This window comes from Melanerpes formicivorus, unplaced genomic scaffold (assembly GCF_026170545.1).
Source record: "Melanerpes formicivorus ecotype bairdi unplaced genomic scaffold, bMelFor1.0.p_v2 SCAF_27, whole genome shotgun sequence".
Taxonomy (NCBI): Eukaryota; Metazoa; Chordata; class Aves; order Piciformes; family Picidae; genus Melanerpes; species Melanerpes formicivorus.
The window spans coordinates 4,836,912-4,858,855 of record NW_027142379.1 but is presented as its reverse complement, the minus strand read 5'-3'; the positions used below and the strand labels follow the sequence as shown (position 1 = coordinate 4,858,855).

Sequence of the window (21,944 nt, the reverse complement as noted above, 5' to 3'; positions counted from 1 at the left end):
AATGTAAAATGACCTCATTTAGATAGATGTCTGGGCAAAAAAAGAAAACCCACCCCACTGCTTTGTTCTTCTCCTTCAAGCTAGCAGAAAGAATTTGAGATTTAAAATCCCCATTCCATCCAGAAGTCCTTTTTGAAATAATTTGCTTATTATAGGATGGTGTGGTGCAGTGGTTAAAATTAACAACCTATTTCTGTTCAAAAGTCTGTTATAATGGCAGTTTGTTAATCCCAGCCTTTAGAGAGCGAGTTATCCCTGGATGTGTGAAGGTCTGGATGTGTGGTGTGCTGCATGCTATGCAAACTTGTCTCTAGCTGTGGGGTAGAGAATCTCGTTAACAAGGAGTATTTGGAAATACAGCAAAATAAATTAAACCATTTTTAGCTTCTGTGAACATACAGCCAATAAATTTGTTTTACTGACTTCTGGAATATTCACTGCTCTGAAGTCTTCTGAAATTTATTTGCTTGTCTGAAGTGCTTAGGTAAGTACAGAACAGAGCAATATTTTTAACCCTGATGGGGAACAAAAATAATAATGCAGCCTCATTAAAAGGTGGGGGAGGAACCCAAATGAACACACAAATACACAAGCCCTCTATTTTTTCACTTGAGCTTGAGTCTTTCTGTGACATCCAAAGTGGTTTTGTTCACTTTGCCACCCATTTTGGGCAGCAAAATGAAAAACAGTGTTCAAAGGCCAATGCAAGATAAGCAAATCTTTTTGCTTCTGAAGCACACAAGAGAGACTGAAACGCTTAAACAGTTATCACTCTGCAAGGTTTTGTGTGAAGGCTGGGGGTCAGAGGAGGTGAAGTGTAGTTATTAGTCAGGCAACACTGAACATGAGCTGAAATCTCAGGATTGCTGTTACATGAGTCAGTCAGGGTCTTCTGAATGAGGGAAATAAAATTCCTGGGAAAAAAAAAAAGAAACCCCAAACTTAATTAAAAATGGCTTATATTTGCAGATGTGGATTGGGTGTAAGGATGTGAGCATGGGATTAATGTGCCGACTGGGGATCTTGTGAGCGGAGTAACATATGACTAAACACATTGAGAAGGACTTTCTGGAGCTCTGTACCTATTCTTCAGATGGGTGATAGAATCATTTAGGTTGGAAAAGACCTTTAAGGTCAGTGAGTCCAAGTGTTAGCAGCAGGTACAGATCTGAGTAGGAGAAGCAGAGAGGTTCAAAGAACTGGAAGGCGAGTGAATGCAGAGGTTGCATTTCCTCTGCATGGAGCAAAACAGATCTGTTCCCTGCACACATGAAACACCCAGGGGGGTACTTGTGTCTGATTACAGTGCTGCATGTGCAATGCCCTGGTTTTAGTGCCTCTGTTTTCACTTCACTTGTATCTTCTGAATTACAGTAATGCAAAAACAGCCTTGTACTTGAAATAGCAGCCTGGGATCTGCAGAGTTGCAAGGCCCTGTCTGTTCTTACTCAGCAAAGTTTCCTGTTTTGACTGGAGGGCTTTGTAAAGTTACATATAGAGCATTTAAATCAAATATTAACATACATGAAACAAATATTAGCTATGTTAAACAAATATAGTGAATCGATGAATTAGAATCATAGAATCAATAAGGTTGGAAAAGACCTCAAAGATCATCAAGTCCAACCTGTCACCCAACACCTCATGACTACTAAACCATGGCACCAAGTGCCACGTCCAATCCCTTTTTGAACACCTCCAGGGATGGGGACTCCACCACCTTCCTGGGCAGCACATTCCAATGGCTAACAACTCTCTCTGGGAAGAACTTTCTCCTCACCTCAAGCCTAAACTTCCCCTAGCACAGCTTGAGACTGTGTCCTCTTGCTCTGGTGCTGGCTGCCTGGGAGAAGAGACCAACCCCCTCCTGGCAACATCCTCTCTTCAGGTAGTTGTAGAGAGCAATAAGGTCTCCCCTGAGCCTCTTCTCCAGGCTAAACCATTCTGGAGGTCAGGTTGGGACATTTCTTGAAACTCTGAGAAATTTTGATGGATAAAGATTGTTCTGGCTTTTTTTTTTGAGAGAATGAAGAGGGGGAAAAAACAGCACCCCTGTGGATAAGGAAAGATCCTCCCCCAAAATAGTTACTTTGATCTTATTCAAACATCTTCAAGTAGAGAGTCTCATTAGTGAAGCCTTAACCCAAGGTGGAACTGTGCAAAGGTGTCCTATCTGGTGATTTATTCTGGGAATAACCATGGTTTGGTTTTGGTTTAGGTATTCTGTTGATTTAGTCATGTTAGATTTGTAATGCTACCATAATAATGGAAGCAGAAGTGTTTTAGTAACACTGCCATAGTTTGCCCCTCAGTTCTAGTCTGCTGTGTTTGCACAATGCCCATGGAGACTAAACAATTAACAGCGAGCTTAGTGTGACATTCAGAACCTTCTGTTGAAAATGCTTGGGAACAAAACCCACAGCTCTGTTGTTATCAAGCTGAATTCTCAGTCAGAACAACCTCACAGGCAAGTGGTTTGATAAGCAGAATGCTTATTTGCAATAAAAGCACAAATCTGAAAGCAACATTTTTCAGCATCTCCCTTAAAATCCTTTGTTCTGTGGAGATGGGGCCACTGTGACATTGAATGCATTGCTCTATGCTTGCTTTTTCTTCAGTATAGTCTGGAGGTTAGTAACTGGATTAGTTTGAAAAGCCTTGCTAGGGGGGCTCTTACAACTAGCTGAGCTGACTGTAAGGAAATGTGTGCAATCTGCTGCACCGGAGGAACATTGCAGCCTGGCCCTGGAGAGGTGAGGCACAGTTCTGGCCTAAAACAGTAGTTTGAGCTGCTGTGTCTGTGACCTTTGTGGGAATAGAATAGAATAGAATAGAATAGAAAGAATAGAATAGAATAGAATAGAATAGAATAGAATAGAATAGAATAGAATAGAATAGAATAGAATAGAATAGAATAGAATAGAATAGAATAGAATAGAATAGACCAGACCAGACCAGACCTTACCTTCAAGATCATCATGTCCAACCTATCATCCAGCACCACCCAACCAACTAAACTATGCAACCAAGCACCTTCTGGAAAAGTAGTGTTCAAGCAGTATAATGTGTCATTAATCACAGAGGGTAGATCCTCATCAGATGTTTGACTTTACACTACCATAGCAAGTGCTTTAAATGACAGACACAGCCGGGTCATCCACACAGCTGTATCTTCATTCTGCCTTTTGCTTGAGAGCCTTGTGGCCACAGAGGTTATCCTAGGGATTTCTTCACGAGGGCTGCTAAGAATGGTACTGTTTGCTTTGGGGATGGGGTGTGCATGTGTAGGGAGGAGGTAGACACTGTGTGTGTATGGAGTGATTTCCCTTCTTTCTCTGAAGTGTAAACAGGTGGGAGAAACAATGAGATTGTATGACTATGGGAAAACCTGTTTCCTTATATGATGTGGCACATAAAAAGAACTGGGGGTTTTATCTGAAATTCAGTCTTGGAAAAAAAGTAGGCAATTTTCAGTGCACAGAGGTGTTAAGATGTGTAAAACTGTTGTTGAGTCTCTCTCACTCTCCTATATCTTAAGATCATTTAAAAGAAACTAAGATGACCAAGATGAAGTAATTTATTTAATTGCATCATGCATGTGCAGCAGGTGTGAATAACCTCTTCTGTAATTATATTAATGGAATAGTTGTCTCAATCTAAATAGCTGAAAATGATTTGGAATTCTACTGGTAACCACATTGGAGAAGGGATCATTCCTTGAATAATAATACTTAATAGTCTTATTTTGGTTGCAGTTCTGGTGGTTTTGCTTAGGTGTTAAGTGTTGTCCAAGGGAGAGGCACACTGCCTGATTCAAAGTTATTTAGTTGTTTTTTGACCTTTTCATAGATTTATAGATTCATGGAATGGTTTAACTTGGGAGGGATCTTAAAGGTCATCTAATTCCAATGCCCCTGTTACAGGCTGGGACACCTTCACATAGATTGCATTGCTCAAGGCCCCATCCAGCCTGGCCTTGAACACCTTCAGGGAGGAGACATTCATGACTTCCCTGGGCAAACCTGTTCCAGTGTCTCACCACCCTCACTGTAAATAATTTCTTCCTAATACCCAGTCTAAACCTACCCTCCTCAGGCTTCAATCCATTCCCTCTTGTCCTTATCACTACAAGCCCTTGTAAAAAGCCCCTTAGGGCTTTCTTGCAGACCCCCTTCAGGTACCTCATAGGGTTTCCCCATAGCCTTCATTTCTTCAGGCTGAACAGTCCCAGCTCTCACAACCTGTTCCTGGGGAAGGTTCTCCAGCCCTCTGCTCTTCGTTGGTAGTATGTTTGCTTCTTGCAGTAGACAAAAATGTCTGTTACCAAAGTTGGACGCGATGATCTTGAAGGTCTCTTCCAACCTGGTTTATTCTATTCTATTCTATTCTATTCTCTGATACTAGGGGTTTGGAGCACAAGCCCTATGAGGAGAGGCTGAGGGAGCTGGGGTTGCTTGGCATGGAGAATAGGAGGCTCAGGGCAGACCTTACTGCTGTCTACAACTACCTGAAGAGAGGTTGTAGACAGGTGGGGGCTGGTCTCTTCTCCCAGGCAACCAGCACCAGAACAAGAGGACACAGTCTCAAGCTGTGCCAGGGGAGGTTTAGGCTGGATGCTAGGAAGAAGTTCTTCATAGAAAGAGTGATTGCCCATTGGAATGTGCTGCCCAGGGAGGTGGTGGAGTCACCATCCCTGGAGGTGTTTAGGAAGAGACTGGATGGGGCACTTTGTGCCATGGTTTAGTTGATTAGATAGTGTTGGATGATAGGTTGGACCCGATGATCTCAAAGGTCTCTTCCAACCTGGTTAATTCTATTCTATTCTACTCTATTCTACTATTAATTTACATTCACTGTGCATACACACCAAATACATTACTGTGGAAGTCGCCTACCCAGCGATGTCTGTCTTATATTTAATTGTCTTTTTTAGCGTTAAGTGAAACTGAGTTTAAATTACTAACAAGTTTCTCCCCTTTTTTTTTTCACAGGTTTTCGAAAAATCAGTCTGGATGATCTCCGGAAGGCTTACATAGTGAAAGATGTGCAGCAATACATTCTTCATCGCTTAGACCAGGAAGAGGCACTGAGGCAACACCTCACGAAAGAAACTGCAGAAATGCTGAACCAGCTTCACATCAAAAGCAGCGGCTGCTTTTTGTATCTGGAACGTGTCCTCGATGGAGTCGTGGAGAACTTTATTATGTTGCGAGAGATCCGTGACATTCCGGGCACGTTGAACGGCCTCTACCTTTGGCTCTGCCAGAGACTTTTTGTGAGAAAACAGTTTGCCAAAGTCCAGCCTATTCTCAATGTCATCCTTGCAGCCTGTAGGCCGCTAACTACCACGGAATTGTATCATGCAGTGTGGACCAAAAATATGACGCTGACGATGGAAGACTTTCAGCGCAAATTGGATGTCCTGTCGAAAGTCCTTGTGGATGGGCTTGGAAATACAAAAATCTTGTTCCACTACAGCTTTGCAGAGTGGTTGCTGGATGTGAAGCACTGCACACAGAAATACTTGTGTAATGCAGCAGAGGGACACAGGATGCTGGCCATGAGTTACACCTGCCGAGCAAAGGATCTAACGCCCTTAGAAGCTCAAGAGTTTGCCTTGCACCTAATTAATTCAAATTTGCAGTTGGAGACTTCCGAGCTGGCTTTGTGGATGATCTGGAATGGCACACCTGTCAAAGACTCCCTGTCAACCTTAATTCCTAAGGAACAAGAAGTGTTACAGCTGCTGGTCAAAGCCGGTGCCCACGTCAACAGTGAAGATGACCGCACGTCTTGCATCGTTCGGCAGGCTCTGGAGAGAGAGGATTCCATCCGCACCTTGTTAGACAATGGTGCGTCGGTGAACCAGTGCGATTCCAACGGGAGAACGCTCCTGGCCAACGCAGCCTACAGTGGCAATCTCGATGTTGTGAACTTGCTGGTCTCCAGGGGAGCAGATCTAGAGATTGAAGATACTCATGGGCAAACAGCACTTACCTTAGCCGCTCGGCAGGGACATACCAAGGTCGTCAACTGCTTGATTGGATGTGGGGCTAATGTCAACCATACCGATCACGACGGCTGGACGGCTCTGCGGTCCGCAGCCTGGGGTGGGCATACCGAGGTGGTCTCTGCTCTGCTTTACGCTGGAGTCAAAGTGGACTGTGCAGATGCTGACAGTCGCACAGCCCTGAGAGCAGCAGCCTGGGGAGGACACGAAGATATTGTGCTCAATCTGCTTCAACACGGTGCTGAGGTGAATAAAGCTGATAATGAGGGCAGGACGGCTTTGATCGCAGCCGCGTACATGGGACACAAAGAGATTGTGGAGCACCTGCTGGATCATGGTGCAGAGGTAAACCACGAGGATGTGGATGGAAGGACTGCGCTATCTGTCGCTGCGCTTTGTGTGCCGGCCAGCAAGGGCCATGCCTCAGTGGTTAGTCTTCTAATTGACCGTGGTGCTGAGGTTGACCATTGCGATAAGGATGGCATGACTCCGCTGCTGGTAGCTGCTTATGAAGGACATGTAGATGTTGTTGATCTGCTTCTAGAAGGAGGAGCTGATGTTGATCATACAGACAACAATGGCCGTACACCGCTCCTAGCAGCAGCCTCCATGGGCCACGCTTCGGTTGTAAATACTCTTTTATTTTGGGGTGCAGCTGTTGATAGCATTGATAGTGAAGGGAGAACAGTTCTGAGCATAGCCTCTGCACAAGGCAATGTTGAAGTAGTACGGACTCTGCTGGACAGGGGGCTAGATGAAAATCATAGAGATGATGCAGGCTGGACACCTTTGCATATGGCAGCTTTTGAAGGTCACAGGTTGATCTGTGAAGCTCTTATAGAACAAGGTGCTAGAACAAATGAAATTGATAATGATGGACGTATACCTTTCATATTAGCTGCACAAGAAGGTCACTATGATTGTGTGCAGATATTACTGGAAAACAAATCCAACATTGATCAGAGAGGCTATGATGGGAGAAACGCTCTCCGGGTTGCTGCTTTAGAAGGTCACAGAGATATAGTTGAGCTACTGCTCAGCCACGGAGCAGATGTAAACTACAAAGATGCTGATGGGCGGCCAACACTTTACATCTTAGCGTTAGAAAACCAGCTTACAATGGCTGAGTATTTTTTAGAAAATGGTGCAAACGTAGAAGCAAGTGATGCTGAAGGAAGAACAGCACTCCATGTTTCCTGCTGGCAGGGCCACGTGGAGATGGTACAGGTGCTGATAACATACCATGCTGATGTGAATGCTGCCGACAATGAGAAGAGATCTGCTCTGCAGTCTGCTGCATGGCAAGGTCACGTGAAAGTAGTGCAGCTTCTCATTGAGCATGGAGCTCTGGTTGACCATACATGTAATCAAGGTGCTACTGGACTCTGCATTGCAGCCCAAGAAGGGCACATTGACGTTGTCCAAATATTGCTAGAGCATGGTGCTGATCCAAATCATGCTGACCAGTTCGGGCGCACCGCTATGCGCGTTGCAGCTAAAAACGGACACTCTCAGATTATCAAATTACTGGAAAAATATGGTGCGTCTACTCTGAATGGTTGCACTCCATCTCCGGTCCACACCATGGAGCAAAAACCCTTGCAGTCAGTCTCCTCTAAAATGCAGTCACTGACAATGAAGTCCAATAGTTCAGGGAGCACTGGTGGGGATATGCAGCCTAGTATGCGTGGCTTATCTAACGGACCTGCTCACGCCTTCAGTTCTCCTTCGGAGTCTCCTGATTCCACAGTTGACCGTCAGAAATCATCTTTATCCAATAATTCCCTGAAAAGTTCCAAAAACTCCTCTCTCCGCACCACGTCGTCAACAGCGACCGCTCAGACAGTGCCCATCGATAGCTTCCACAGCCTGTCGTTCACCGAGCAAATCCAGCAGCATTCCCTGCCACGCAGCAGGAGTAGGCAGTCTATCGTTTCTCCTTCCTCCACAACTCATTCCCTAAGTCAAAATCATAATTCACCAAGCAGTGAGTTTGAGTGGAGCCAAGTAAAGCCTAGTTTAAAATCGACTAAAGCTAACAAAGGGGGGAAAACGGACAACTCCAGCAAGTCTGGGTCAGCTGGGAGAAAAATAAAACAAAGTAGTTCCTCCCAACCAAAAGTGTTAGAGTATGAAATGACTCAGTTTGATAAACGAGTACCTATTGCCAAATCCGGGACAGGTGTGCCACTTAAATCAATGCCCACAGAGACACAGTGCAAAATTTTGGTCCCCCCAGCTCAGCAAGAAGTTGGTCGATCTCAGCAGCAGTTCCTGATTCACCAACAGGGTGGAGAACAGAAAAAGAGAAACGGAATCATGACAAATCCAAATTACCATCTTCAGAGCAATCAGGTTTTCCTCGGTAGGGTTTCCGTCCCACGCACAGTGCAGGACAGAGGGCACCAGGAGGTTCTAGAGGGTTATCCTCCCGCAGAGACAGAACTCAGCCTTAAGCAAGCCTTAAAACTGCAGATTGAAGGTAGCGACCCAAGTTTCAACTACAAGAAGGAAACACCATTATAAAAGGTAACCTTCCAGACACAGTGGGAGCAAATGCTTCTGTTTCCATCCTGTGCATGTTAAATATGCTAAAATTGCATTTTGGTGTCATTTAGCCTATTTCCTTTCTAATGAAAACCATGAATGGTAAAATTTTAACCTGACAAGTACTTGTCTTCTTGTCATTTAGAAGTGTCAGTTGTAGAGGGATTGGCTCACCCTCATATTTTCAGTTGAATGCTGGCTGCTCGACTTGTACCTCACTGTCTTTGATAGGTGACTGAATAAAGCAGCAAGTTTCATGTAATGTTCAAATCACAGAGAATGGAATGGAATGGAATGGAATGGAATGGAATGGAATGGAATGGAATGGAATGAGTTGGGAAAGTCCTTTGAAATCATCAAGTCCAACCTATCATCCAACACTATCTAATCAACTAAACTGTGGCACCAAGGGCCCCATCCAGTCTCTTCCTAAACACCTCCAGTGATGGTGACTCCACCACCTCCCTGGGCAGCCCATTCCAGTGGCCGTTAATTTGCAATTTTGCCTTCAAGCATAAAGGCAGCTGGGAATTTTAATGTGTGCTATTTTCAGATACAGTAGTTATTATTTAGTAAAATGTTTGGGTTTTTTTTTTTACAGGAAGTTTCAGAAGATTCTTTTACTGGCAACTGCTTTTGTGAATTTGGAGTTCAAATGCAAAATCTCAGCAGCATAATGATTTACAAGTTAAAAGGTTAAAATGCTAAAGCTTTGATTTTTGTATTTCTGTTACTGGGGAAGTGACCATTCTGGAAAAGAGGTGGCATTCCTCAAAGCAAGAGGCTGAGGGAGCTGGGGTTGCTTACCCTGGAGATGAGGAGGCTCAGAGGAGACCTTATTGCTCTCTACAACTACCTGAAGGGACATTGTAGCCAGGTGGGGGTTGATGTCTTCTCCCAGGCAACCAGCACCAGAACAAGAGGAGGCAGTCTCAAGCTCCACCAGGGGAGGTTTAGGCTGGATGTTAGGAAGTTGTTCTTCATAGAAAGAGTGATTGGCCATTGGAATGTGCTGCCCAGGGAGGTGGTGGAGTCACCATCACTGGAGGTGTTCAGGAAGAGACTGGATGGGGCTCTTGGTGCCATGGTTTACTTGATCAGATAGTGTTGGGTGATAGGTTGGACTTGATGATCTCAAAGGTCTTTTCCAACCTGGTTTATTCTATTCTGTTCTATTCTATTCTAATCAATGTTATGTTATCAATTTTCTGACCATTCTGTAGTTGTGAATCAGAGGGATTCACTTAGAGCTCTTACTTTCTCTCCCATGCTGAATTTTAGGCTGAAAAAAAAAAAGGGATTTTATGTAGCTTTCTCAGACCTGAGATGTCAGTGACTCAGCTAAAAGAGAACTGTTTTTCTCAGGAATGTGTTAATAATTAATATATTTTTTATTTGAATTTCAAAGAAGCAGCATCTTTTATGAAATTTATGCACATCTCTTATTGCTTCTTTATTTCTATCTATCAACATTTTTTGTTTGTGCAAATGCTGCCTTTTTGACAGCTTAGGCTGCCTCTCCCTGGAACAAGAACATCCTCTCTAGCTGACTCAGTTCTGCTGCAAGTCATCAAAGACTGCAGGTTTCTAGGACATGTGCAGGTGGTGCAGGATCCACAAATGGGGGCTTTTCACTTGTCAGAAAACAGATAGACAGGGTTTTTCCCAAGCCATCCTGGAAATGGAATGCGTCTCACTAGATGGAGAGCATCCACCTAGGTGTGACGTGCAGAGTGTTAGAATATCATGCAGCGGTCTGAGATCTTTCCTTGTGGTTGGAATTTCGATTGTTGCAAATATTTTAACGCTTCAAAAAGCTCCACATTACAGCCTCCACATCTGTAAAATGCAAACATTAGCAAAGGCTCAGAAGGGCTGTAGGGCAGGCAAAAAAGAGGCAGGGCAACGGGAGCAGGCACAGAGAGAAGCAAGCATGTGAGAGAAGAAGGATGTTGAGACTCTTGAATGTGTCCAGAGAAGGGCAACGAGGCTGGGGAGAGGCCTCAAGCATAAGCCCTATGAGGAGACGCTGAGGGATTGTTTAGCCTGGAGAAGAGGAGGCTCAAGGCAGACCTTATTGCTCTCTACAACTACCTGAAGGGAGGTTGCAGCCAGGAGGGGGTTGGTCTCTTCTCCCAGGCAGCCAGCACCAGAACAAGAGGACACAGGCTCAAGCTGCACCAGGGGAGGTTTAGGCTTGAGGTGAGGAGAAAGTTCTTCGCAGAGAGAGTTGTTAGCCATGGGAATGTGCTACCCAGGGAGGTGGTGGAGTCACCACCCCTGGAGGTGTTCAAGAGGGAATTCGACGTGGCACTTGGTGCCACGGTTTAGTAGTCATGAGGTGTTGGGTGACAGGTTGGACTTGATGATCTTCCAGGTCTTTTCCAGCCTTATTGATTCTATGATTCTTTGATAATTGGCCCTAAATCTTCATGAAAAAGCTTGAGATTCTCACAGTTCTTCATCATGTCTGAACAGGATTTAAATCAGTTTGTAATGTTTTTTTCCCAGCCTCCATAAAGCATTCAAATGTATAATTAAGAACTGTGTTTCCTAACTCCTCTGTACCTTCACCTGATGCCCAGTGCTTGCTTTCATGTTACGCTTTCATGTAAGTCTCTCTTAGGGTTCTGACCTGGAATGCATTGACTTGACCTGACCTGCTGTCAAAGGATTGGTTATGATGAGTTTGCCATCTTTGCTGAGCTTAAAAATATAAAGTGTCTGCTTTATTTGGAGTAAATTTGTGCTTTATTTGAAACTTCAGGAGTTGTCTCAGTGAAATGCTTGGGTTTTGCAAGTGGCTAAAAGCACATGAGGTGGTGGATAACTACATGGCTTCTTTTGCTTTTTCTCTTAATGATTTGGCATAGCTTCATTTTAAATATGGAAGTTTAAAACCATTTGGTGTGGATTATGAATTACTTGGCAAAGGCTATAATTTACCTCCCTTTTTGCCAAGTGTTGAGCACAAAAGCCCAGTAATTTCCCTGACCAGTGAACAAAGTAGTCACCTGTGGAGAAACACTTCAGAAATACTCTACTGGAGCACCTGAGGAGTAGCTTTCCTTCCCTGGCTGCTGCTTCCATGCTCTCTTTGGGAAGCATTCCTGCTGTGGGGACCTAACTGCTTTGGATGGTAGCGAGAGAGCATGCAAGGAATCAGTCATGGGATTTGAGTTAGGCAGGGAAAAACTTTTAATCATCAGTCTATTGTGTGCTTTTAACTGTAATTAGAACCACTGTAGCTCTCTTTCTGACACTGCTTGTTCATAGTACAGAGCACTTAAAAAAACTCAAGTGTTCTTATTTTGTGCTTTTAGGTCAATTCCACGATGCTACGACCAGAAGCTCTTCTCTTCTGACTGATTCATCAGCTGGCTGGGATGGAAGCAAACAATGCTTGCATTAGTCCACCTAGAAATTCAAGAATGTGATTACCACAGTACAGTTACCTTAATTACTGTAACGTGCCTACATTTTCAGGCTGCCTTCTCAGTATAACCCTCTGTGCTTCAACAATTTGTTTTGTGTACTTTGTATTTAATACACAGAATGAGCACTTTCGTTTTTTTGTTACAACTGCAGAAAGATCCATGCTGTATTTCCCTGACAACAGCTGAAAATGGTAAGAGCAAGGAATTCTGACATCCTATTCCAGAAGGCTTGGCAGAGGTGCATGTGCCACAGTGAACTGTGTATGGAAAGGCAGTGCTTTTTGTATTTATTTTCCTGTGGCTAAAGAAAATAAGCAAACAGTTTGTCACATTTGCATTGTTGTAATGTATGGTCAGTTCCCTGTGTACTTAAAAGTTCTCTCCAGAGATACCAGTCTGGTAGCAGTATTTTATAAATACTGTACTTGTGTGTTCTGTCTGTGTACTAGCTGTTCAGTGGTGGCAAAGGGGTTGGACTGCAAGTATCTGCAGTATCTTTGGGATTTCTTAAGAGGTAAAATCCACTCTCTGGTACTACAGCACCAAATCTGGGTGGCAGGTGGTGACCACTGAAAGCGACAGGCAGATTTGCTCTTGGACACTTGATCTTAAATAGCCTCCATTATTGTTACAATGATGAGGTAACATAATATGGGTATGTTTTAGGTGCTAAAGTAAAAGGTCTGATCCTGCTTTCATGTATACCTTTGTATGTTAGAAACAGCTTTTTCTTTTTTTCCAAGGCAAAAGACTGTACTGAACATATCAGTAAAACCATGGAAGATGCAGATACTTTGTTAATGAGGCTGAGAGAATTTGTAGTGAGAGTACAGTGGAAGAGCAAACTGTTAGTAAAACCCTTGTCTGGGGAGTACAGAGATTACTGGGTTAGCCCTGTCCTGAGACAATAATTCTTTAAAGCACAAACTTGTATGAATGTGGTTACTGCTTCAGATGGGTTAGGTAGAGCCAGTTTGAGTATCTCTGTACCTGGAGCACAGTTAGCTGGCAGTCTGGATAGTCCCATCTACGGGTAATGGAAAGCTGGTTCCCCACTCTCACAGCAGAAGAATTTGACTTCTACAAAAGAGAGCAAAATCAAGGCCATTGTTGTGAAAGTGAACAGTATGAATTTTTCCTTTGTGCACATCTTACTTGCACAGCTCTGCAAGTGATAAAATGAAACAAGTGGGTTATTTTCTCCTATGAATGCGAGCTATATTCTACTCTTCACCATTACACAGCCTTGCTCTTTAGAAAGTAAGCCTATTTTTGTATGTGAGTATTTCTTCTAAAGACCTGGATTTCATCTTTTTCTTACTCCAACTCTGACTGTTCCACAGGTCAGATGATAGAAAGCTGAGGTTATTTTTCATAGAGGATTAATTAAATGTATGGCTATCCTTCATCTTTGATAAATGGCCCCTGGATGTAGATGCAGTGCATATTCTGAGGCACTGAAGGGCTCTGTGTCTTGTTATTATGATTAACAATCATCAGAACATTTGGGTTTTGTTGTTTTGTTTTAATACCTTGCACCTCCATTCTTACTTGCTTGTTACTAAATGTAAAAAGATGTTTTTTTCTTCCTAGTCAGGCATTCAGCACATGGTAGAGTTAGATGTTACGAGTTGACACATGGCAATATTGATTATTCTGAACGTTTCACGTATTGAATTTCTTGTCCCTGTGGGACAATTATAAAATAAACACAACAGGAGGCTGGCAGAATGGCCTTAAGAGGGTTAGTGGCTCAGTGAAGAGAAAGCACCAAAATGTTCTCAGCCAGACTTGCTCCAAACCTCAAGTGGTAGTACGTTTGCAATACTGTGCAAGCAACACAGCTTCCCTTAGTTCCTAGGTGTATGTTTTGTTCTGTAGAAAGGGATCCCTGAATGCTGACCTTGTTCTGCTGACCTTGACTGTCATTGGGATTGTATTTATTTAATTTTATTGTGCTGTTATTAATTGCACCTTGTGGGCAGAGGATGTAGAACCATGGCCGGTTTCACAAGGGGCCACATCTTAGAGATAGCCTGATGGGTTTTGTGTGAATAGTGTTTACAGTTGAAACAGTTGCTGGGGGAAACCTTCCATCCAAATCAGCAGAAAGTAGACCTGTTGGAAATGTTTTCAGAAGGGCAGTTCTTACAGATTCTGAGTATCACTTCAGAACAGAGCACGAATTGCTTTGCAACATTTGCTGCATAAAACATCTGAATAGAATAGAATAGAATTAACCAGGTTGGAAGAGACCTTTGAGATCATCGAGTCCAACCTATCATCCAACACTATCTAATCAACTAAACCATGGCACCAAGCACCCCATCCAAGTCTCTTCCTGAACACCTCCAGTGATGGTGACTCCACCACCTCCCTGGGCAGCCCATTCCAATGGTCAATTACTCTTTCTGTGAAGAACTTCTTCCTAACATCCAACCTAAACCTCCCCTGGCACAGCTTGAGACTGTGTCCTCTTGTGCTGGTGCTGGTTGCCTGAAGGTCTGTGTAATTCCACATTGCTGTTGTATGAGATTATGTTTTATTTTATTTTTTAATACCCTCATTTGTGAGAGTTTTGCATACCAAGAGAAGTTGCTGTTTCCCCCCCCCCCCCCCACAGTTATTTGCTCTGTCCTGCTCTGCTCTTTCCCATCTGTACAGTCAAGTGGAGGTGAATGGCGTTGCATAGCTGTGACTCAGCACGGTTTCTTCTGGCAGCATAACAGTTTTCAAAACCTGAAAAAAAAACACCCAAAATTAAACCCCAAGCAGCCCTAATCCATGAATCCCTTTTCACTGGTCCTTCCACGGTCATCTCCACAAGACATGTAAAATTGTTGATGGGAGAGCTAGGGGAAAAGACTTGTTGTGTGGACACGGCTGTCAGTGCTGTCTGCACGTGGAAAAACTCCTCAGAAGAGAAATGCATCGAGAGATAGAGGCACAACTGATGCATTTATTATTTTTTTTGCCTTCTCAGTGATCAGTATTGAACCCATGAGCATCTATTTAAAACATGAAAAGGTGTTTTCCCCCCCTCATCAGTTACTCTGCTATGCAAATGTCTGTTATGCTTAATATTCCCCATCTGAACTCCTCAGTTAACTCGGTTTGCAGACTGACTGTTGGGTTTGTTTGTTGTTTTGTTTTGTTTTGTTGTGTTTTTTTCTCTTCCTGGAGTGGGTTGTAAATAGCCTTTAATGTACATTGAATGAATTTCACATTGTAAAATGTTTATTTTATTCCTTGTATTATATTAAGCAAAAATCCCTGTGTATATGAAAGTGCGTAATAAATATATTTGCTTTTCAGCAGCCATCTAACTTGTCTTAATTTTGCTACCTCATTTCCTGGGACACCTCGGGAAAAGGTTGTTAGACTTCGTTAAATGTTGGTGTAGGACTCACTGGAACACAAGGTATGTGTCCAGTGGGCAACCTTGGCTTGGCTGTGACCCAGCTCATCACTGACCTTGTTGATCTGCGTCACGTTGATCTGAATCAGCCCTGAGCAGCTGCAGGAGAATGTTTGCTGCACGTTCTTTGGTTTAAGATGACCATCATAGGCTGTATAGACCATGAGGGCAAATCAGTTCCAAATTTCAGCTCTTTATGACTACAAATGATATTTTGTTTTTCAGTTATCTTTTTGATCAGTGTTTCTCTGCAGGATTTTCAGTGTAAGCAGAAGCTCGTTCAATCATGGTTGCTTCTCATTTTTCTTGTGATTAAAAATAAAGTGGGGGAGAGGAGTTTTCCCATCATGGCAGTAACCCTGTTTGCCCCACTGACTTTTGTCTCACTCCTGCTCTCCATTACATACCCGTGGGGATTCCTCTGCAGAGAGTTGCTAAGTGTGAAGGGATTGCTTGGCTGTACCTGCTGCACGTGCTGGTTCAGGTTTACCTCCATGTATTCTGGCTCAATGCTGTTTCCAGCTGTTGGTGCTCATGGCTGGACTGAGTTCTAAGGCGAGGAGAGGGACAGACGAAATTGCCAGTAGCTGTCGACTTGTTTTCTGCCTGTTCCTGTGGTTTCTCACAGTAATTATTGATCCTCTTTTGTTGAACTCTTCATGTCTGAAATAACAAACTGTGAAATGGCACCGGTTCAGTGGCTATTTTTCATTGAGGCAAAGAACCCTTCTCCCTGAATTAACCTTTGAGTAAGCTCTCCAGCGGTTCAGAGACATTTTCTGCAGCTAATCACTGTAACAATATTGCAATAAAATTATGCAACACCTGCTTTCAATCTCTCATTCGATGGAATATAAACAGTCACGTTGAATAATGCCTCACATCTTCTCTGAGACCTCTACAGCAATTTGGCATGTGTATCACAGGGGTTGTCCAAAAGAAAGCTGGGACGAGTTGGCACGGGGAACTGAAGCTCTGCAGTTGGAGGCCTTTTGAGCGAGAGCGACGAGAATTTGGCGTTGATCTAAATCCTAATCATTGTATGCTACAAAGGGCATGGGACTGGGAAATCAACTTGGCAAATCATCATATTAGAGAAGCCTTCACATTTGTATGTCAGTGGCATAAAACAAATTGACCTTTAGAATGGCAATCTAATTTGCTGAGGTCCCAGCAAGGCCTCCTCTTCTTCCTTTGATGTTTCTAAGTGTGCCTTAGTCCAGCCAAGTCACAGAACTGCAATTGCAGGTAGGATTTAGACTAGAGAAATGCAATTCCTAATGGACTGCTGTGGTCAAATCTTAATAGGTTTATAGAATGGTTTAGGTTGGACGGGGCCTTGAAGATCATCTAGTTCCAACCTCATGGCAGGGACACCCTTAACTAGCCCAGGTTGCTTAGGAAGAGACTGAATGGGGCACTTGGTGCCATGGTTTAGTTGATTAGATAATGTTAGATGATTGGTTGGACTCGATGATCTCAAAGGTCTTTTCCAACCTGGTTAATCCTCCTCTCTTCCTCCTCCTCCTCTCTTCCTCCTCCTCCTCTCTTCCTCCTCCTCCTCCTCTCTTCCTCCTCCTCCTCCTCTCTTCCTCCTCCTCCTCTCTTCCTCCTCCTAAAACTTGGCCTAGGACACCTCCAGGGAGGGAGCAACCATGAGCTCCCTGGGCAATCTGTTTCAGTGTCACACCACCCTCACTGTAAAGAAGTTCTTCCTTACAGCCAGTCTAAATCTACCTTCCTCAGGCTTAAATCCATTCCCTCATCCTGTCACTACAAGCCCTTGTGAAAGTTCTTTCCCGGCATTTTTGGAGGTCCCCTTCATGTACTGGATCTCTCTTTCATCTTCAGGAATTTAGTTTGCATCCTGCAGCTGTTTCTGATGGAATAGTTTGTGGTTTGTGGAGTTTGTGATTTGTTTGGGGACCTTTTTATTTTTCATCTTGGACTCCCCAGTCTGCTTGGCAGTTGACTTTTGGGGCTTGCTCCATCATTTGTATAGTGAACTGCTAGAGCTACAGTGGCTTTAACCATTGTTTCTGCATGTCCTTGAAAAACTGGGAGATGAGGAGGATTAAATTTAAATCAGATGTAAAGATGGAGTTCTTTACTGTGAGAGTGGTGAGACATGGGGACAGGTTGGGGGTGCCCTCTCCCTGGAAGTGTTCAAGACCAGGCTGGATGGCGCTTTGAGCAGCCTGGTCTAGTGTCTTTGCTCATGGCAGGGGGTTGGAACTAGATAATCCCTAAAATCACTTCCAATCCAAAATGTTCTGTGATGCAGGAAATGGCTGTGCCAGATAGAGCTAATCAGAAGTACAATTGTCACTTCTCCAAATCTGGAAGATTTAAAGTGGTTATCTTTGGTTTCTTTCAGCTGAAACAATACAGACTTTAACCTTAAATTCCCCACAGCCCACTGCAGAAGGGTGAGGGCAGTTGACCCAGTGCTGCTGGTTTTACCAGGGAGATGAGTGTTTCAAGTAAGGGCTGATCTTTGCTGAAGGGCTGTATTAATTCAGAACAGAATCTGTTCTCTCTGGGAAGAAATATTAATTGTTTGCAAGAAACCCCATGAAGAAAACAGTTTCACAACCCAGTTGACTAACTTGTTTGTGGGGGACTAAACTCTTCAGCTTCCACGTCAGCCACAGTGTACAGAATAGAATCATAGAATCAGTAAGGTTGGAAAAGACCTCAAAGATCGTCAAGTCCAACACCTCATGACTACTAAACCGTGGCACCAAGTGCCACATCCAATCCCCTCTTGAACACCTCCAGGGATGGGGACTCCACCACCTCCCTGGGCAGCCCATTCTGATGGCTCAAAACTCTCTCTGTGAAGAACTTTCTCCTCACCTCAAGCCTAAACTTCCCCTGGTGCAGCTTGAGACTGTGTCCTCTTGTTCTGGTGCTCTGTATTGAGATAGTCTAATTAGGAACTGCTGGAGAGGACAGGCAATTTTTAGACATTCCCTGGAAGATGCTTGGAATTTTCATTATAGGAGCAAAGGAACCTCCTCATTCCTGATGGCATTAAAGATTTCTTGATTAATTCAAGATCCAAGATTCAAGACAGCAGAGTCTGGGGGACAAAACGTAATAAGCTGGTGGAGTTTTGAGTTTGTTTGTTTTTTTTTCTTTAACTTCTTTGATGTAACTTGGTTTTGATCTGTATTTCCTAGGGCAAAGAGATAAAAATGTTAGAAAATCAGGTAAGTAACAGAATTCTCTTCTTTCCATCATGAGTTAAGGCTGTGAGCACAGCTGTTGTGGACTTGCTGTGTCTTGGTGAATATTAAGCAACCTCATAGGGAGACTCTTTAAAATTCAAAGCTTTATTCATGGATGACAAAGACAAAATGGACCTTCATTATGATTTGTTCTGTCTTCTCGCATTATACTGACAGGGTACCATTGTATTTTGCCCAAGTATAAAACAATCCAGTCTTACTCAGCAGTGTAGCTGGACAAAGCACAGTGCTACAGCGCTCATGACTGATTTAATAGTAATAATGTCCTAATTACATTGCTGGGTTGCCACATAGCTCTTCTAGAAGGGGGTTACTTCTTACCAGTAAATCCCAAAACACTTCACAGAGCAAAAAAACACAAAACCCAAACAAGAGGAATATTGAGATAATGTCAGCCCTGTCAGTCACTTAACACAAAGTCAGGGAAAGCCTCTGGGTCCCTCCCAGAACTAGGCAGTTCTGCTGCCCTGAATAACCTTTTGTCTGGCATTAACTCATCATCTGTTTTGTGCTTTTTTTTTTCCAGTTTCTTTCTCTGTGTTTGCAGTATGACTGCCTGGAGGGTGTCCACACAGCTGGGTGTCACCAGCTCAAGCTCTTTGGCCAGCCGTGGGAGCTGTGTTGGAGATGAGTCAGCTCTGATTTGGAAACTTCTCAGCTAGATCTGTGTTATTAGGTTGGGCAGCTGACTGTCTTCCTGAATCTGGTGTGGGCTTGAGTGGCCTGGCATGTGGAACAGCTTGCCAAGCTCTGAGTTCAGTCATATTTTTTGCTACAGATCTTTCAAAAGCCCATCTAGGGAAAAAATCCACGAGGCATATCCAGGAACCTGACTGACAGATATGGAAAGAACTCAGAGTTTTTCAAACTTCATGAGAAGTGATACTGAGCATTCATCCCAGCCTTCAAATGAATAGAATAGAATAGAAGAATAGAATAGAATAGAATAGAATAGAATAGAATAGAATAGAATAGAATAGAATAGAATAGAATAGAATAGAAGCAGAGTAGAATAGAGTAGAATTAACCAGGTTGGAAGAGACCTTTGAGATCATCCAGTCCAACCTATCATCCAACATTATCTAATCAACTAAACCATGGCACCAAGTGCCCCATGCAGTCTCTTCCTAAACACCCCTAGTGATGGTGACTCCACCACCTCCCTGGGCAGCACATTCCAATGGCCAATCACTCTTTCTATGAAGAACTTCTTCCTAACATCCAGTCTAAACCTCCCCTGGTGCAGCTTGAGTCTGTGTCCTCTTGTTCTGGTGCTGATTGCCTGGGTGGTGCCAGTTTTCTTCTCATGTAACATTCTTGAGTTAAATGGGAGATAGAGCAATGAGAATGTTTCTGTCTGGTAACTTTTAATGTCTCCCTTATGCCTTGGTTAGCTGTCAGCCTTCTGATGAATTAATGGGGTCGTCTGACTTTGAAGGCTGTCACTTGGTGGTATTCATGGGTTTGAGAGACATGATCTTTATACAGGCACAGTGCTGAAAGCTCAGAGATTTTTCAGAAGCCAGATAGGACCAAGCTGTTTACCTATCATTCCACTTGGATTTTTGTGAAAGGCAGGAGCAAAAAGCACAAGAAGCATTGATGTACCGGATTCGGTTGCGTGAGAGAAAGCAGGAGGTGGAAGGTTCATGTCAGAAGTCTTCAAAATGCAGTTCACTCTTTGCCACATCTAAAAAGCTTTATGACAGAATAATCCTTGTGTTATTAATGGGTGCATGATTAAGAGCAAGAGTGCTCGTCTGTCTGCAGGAGGTGTTTGTTGCAGACTGGGGACAAGGCAGAAGAGCCTTTGCTCTGGCTCTGTTGCAATGTTTGCCCTGGTAACACCCTGGTTAATTCAGTCTGCTTGGCTTCTGTTGAGGTTTCCCACAAAAGGACTGGATGAAGTTGAGTTTTGAAATGATTTTGCTAATTACTTTTTTAACCTGTGAAATGCATGAACAAAATTACTCAGGGACATTCTTATTTATGTGGGTTAGCAAATCCCTCCTTGAGCAGTTGCACTGATTTCCATAGCAGTGCTCCAAGAGTGAGATTCCCTTCACCTGAAGGAAAAGCAGAAGAACCTAAATTGTTCTTATAGTGCTTTTTCACTCACTGCCAGCTCATTTACATGAAACCTGCTTTTGCAAAGGGTAAGTCTCTTCCCTTTGCCAAGCTGAGATCATGAATTTAAGAACAGCCATTTCAGGTCACATCAGAAATTCATTTGTCCCAGCAATCTTGTCATTAGCAGTGCCCAATATCATATGTGAACAGAAGAGTTCCTGTCCAACTTGGCCAGAAATGTTTCCAGGAGTGGGGGATCTGCCACCCATCCAGACAACCTGGGCCAGTGTCTCACCACCCTCATTGCTTTCATTCTGCTCTGAATCTCCCTTCTTGTAGTCTGGGCTCTCCCATTTGGGATCAGCTGCTCTGAGGACGTTTGGGTATCAGGCAGCTGCCATAGCATTAGGCTGGCTCATTGTGACCACTCCCTTAAGATGTGGACTTTAATCCACACATTCATTAATCTGAAATGACTATTTAATCTGAAAAGGCTATTTAAGTAAGTTTCTTCTGTTTTGGAGATGTTTGCCCAAGTCTATTGTGCAATGAAGCTTGTAGCTGTAGCTTGTTATATGTGGCACAGCTGAGACTGCACTGCCATGGAACCTTCCAGAGAGGCAATCTGTCTGCAAGGATGTCTCAGCCCAGCTCCTGCAGTGCAGGCTTTAGGGATAGATGGCTTTCTGGAATGACTTCTGTCACTCAGGGCTATTCAAAGAGCTTGGCACTCTTTCTAAATGTGAAATGCAGACAGATTATGGCACAGTTCATCCTCTCTTACTTAAGATTAATAATAGACAGGCATTGTCCAGGTATGCTCCCTCAAGCATTAATATTGCAGGATGTGTGTGGGAACATGGTGCACAAGCGTCTACAGGTTGGCCAGCAAGTTTGCTAGCCCCGAGGCCCCAGAGGCTTCTGCTGCCCTGTGCTGGCTCCTGTGGGGTGAATTAGCGCAGGCAGGAGGAGGCAACTGAGGCCAGGCCTGCTCCTGAGCTCACACAATGTCCTCAGAGAGAGGACCAAGCAGAGAGACCTCTTGTGCCTCAGCCTCGCCCCAGGCCCTCTCTGCTTCAGCTCAGCATCACCACCATGCAAAGGTGGTTGGTGCCTTGGTGCTGCCTGGATGGCTTCTGTAGGCCCTTGCGTCAGAGCTGAGAGGCTCCCGCCAAGTGCTGTGGAATAGAAGAGAAGCTGCAACATGG

The 21,944-nt window shown here is 43.7% G+C and overlaps 1 protein-coding gene across 1 annotated transcript in view; it reads left to right on the top strand.

The window, feature by feature from the left end:
- ANKRD50 (ankyrin repeat domain containing 50) overlaps positions 1 to 15,308 on the top strand; it is a 42,548-nt gene extending 27,240 nt beyond the window's left edge. The window contains exons 4-5 of the mRNA XM_068153996.1: positions 4,992 to 8,539; positions 11,881 to 15,308. Coding sequence (XP_068010097.1) covers positions 4,992 to 8,536 — 3,545 coding nt within the window. The 3' untranslated portion in view covers positions 8,537 to 8,539; positions 11,881 to 15,308. The remainder of the gene's footprint in view (positions 1 to 4,991; positions 8,540 to 11,880) is intronic.
- The last annotated feature ends 6,636 nt before the right edge of the window (positions 15,309 to 21,944 follow it).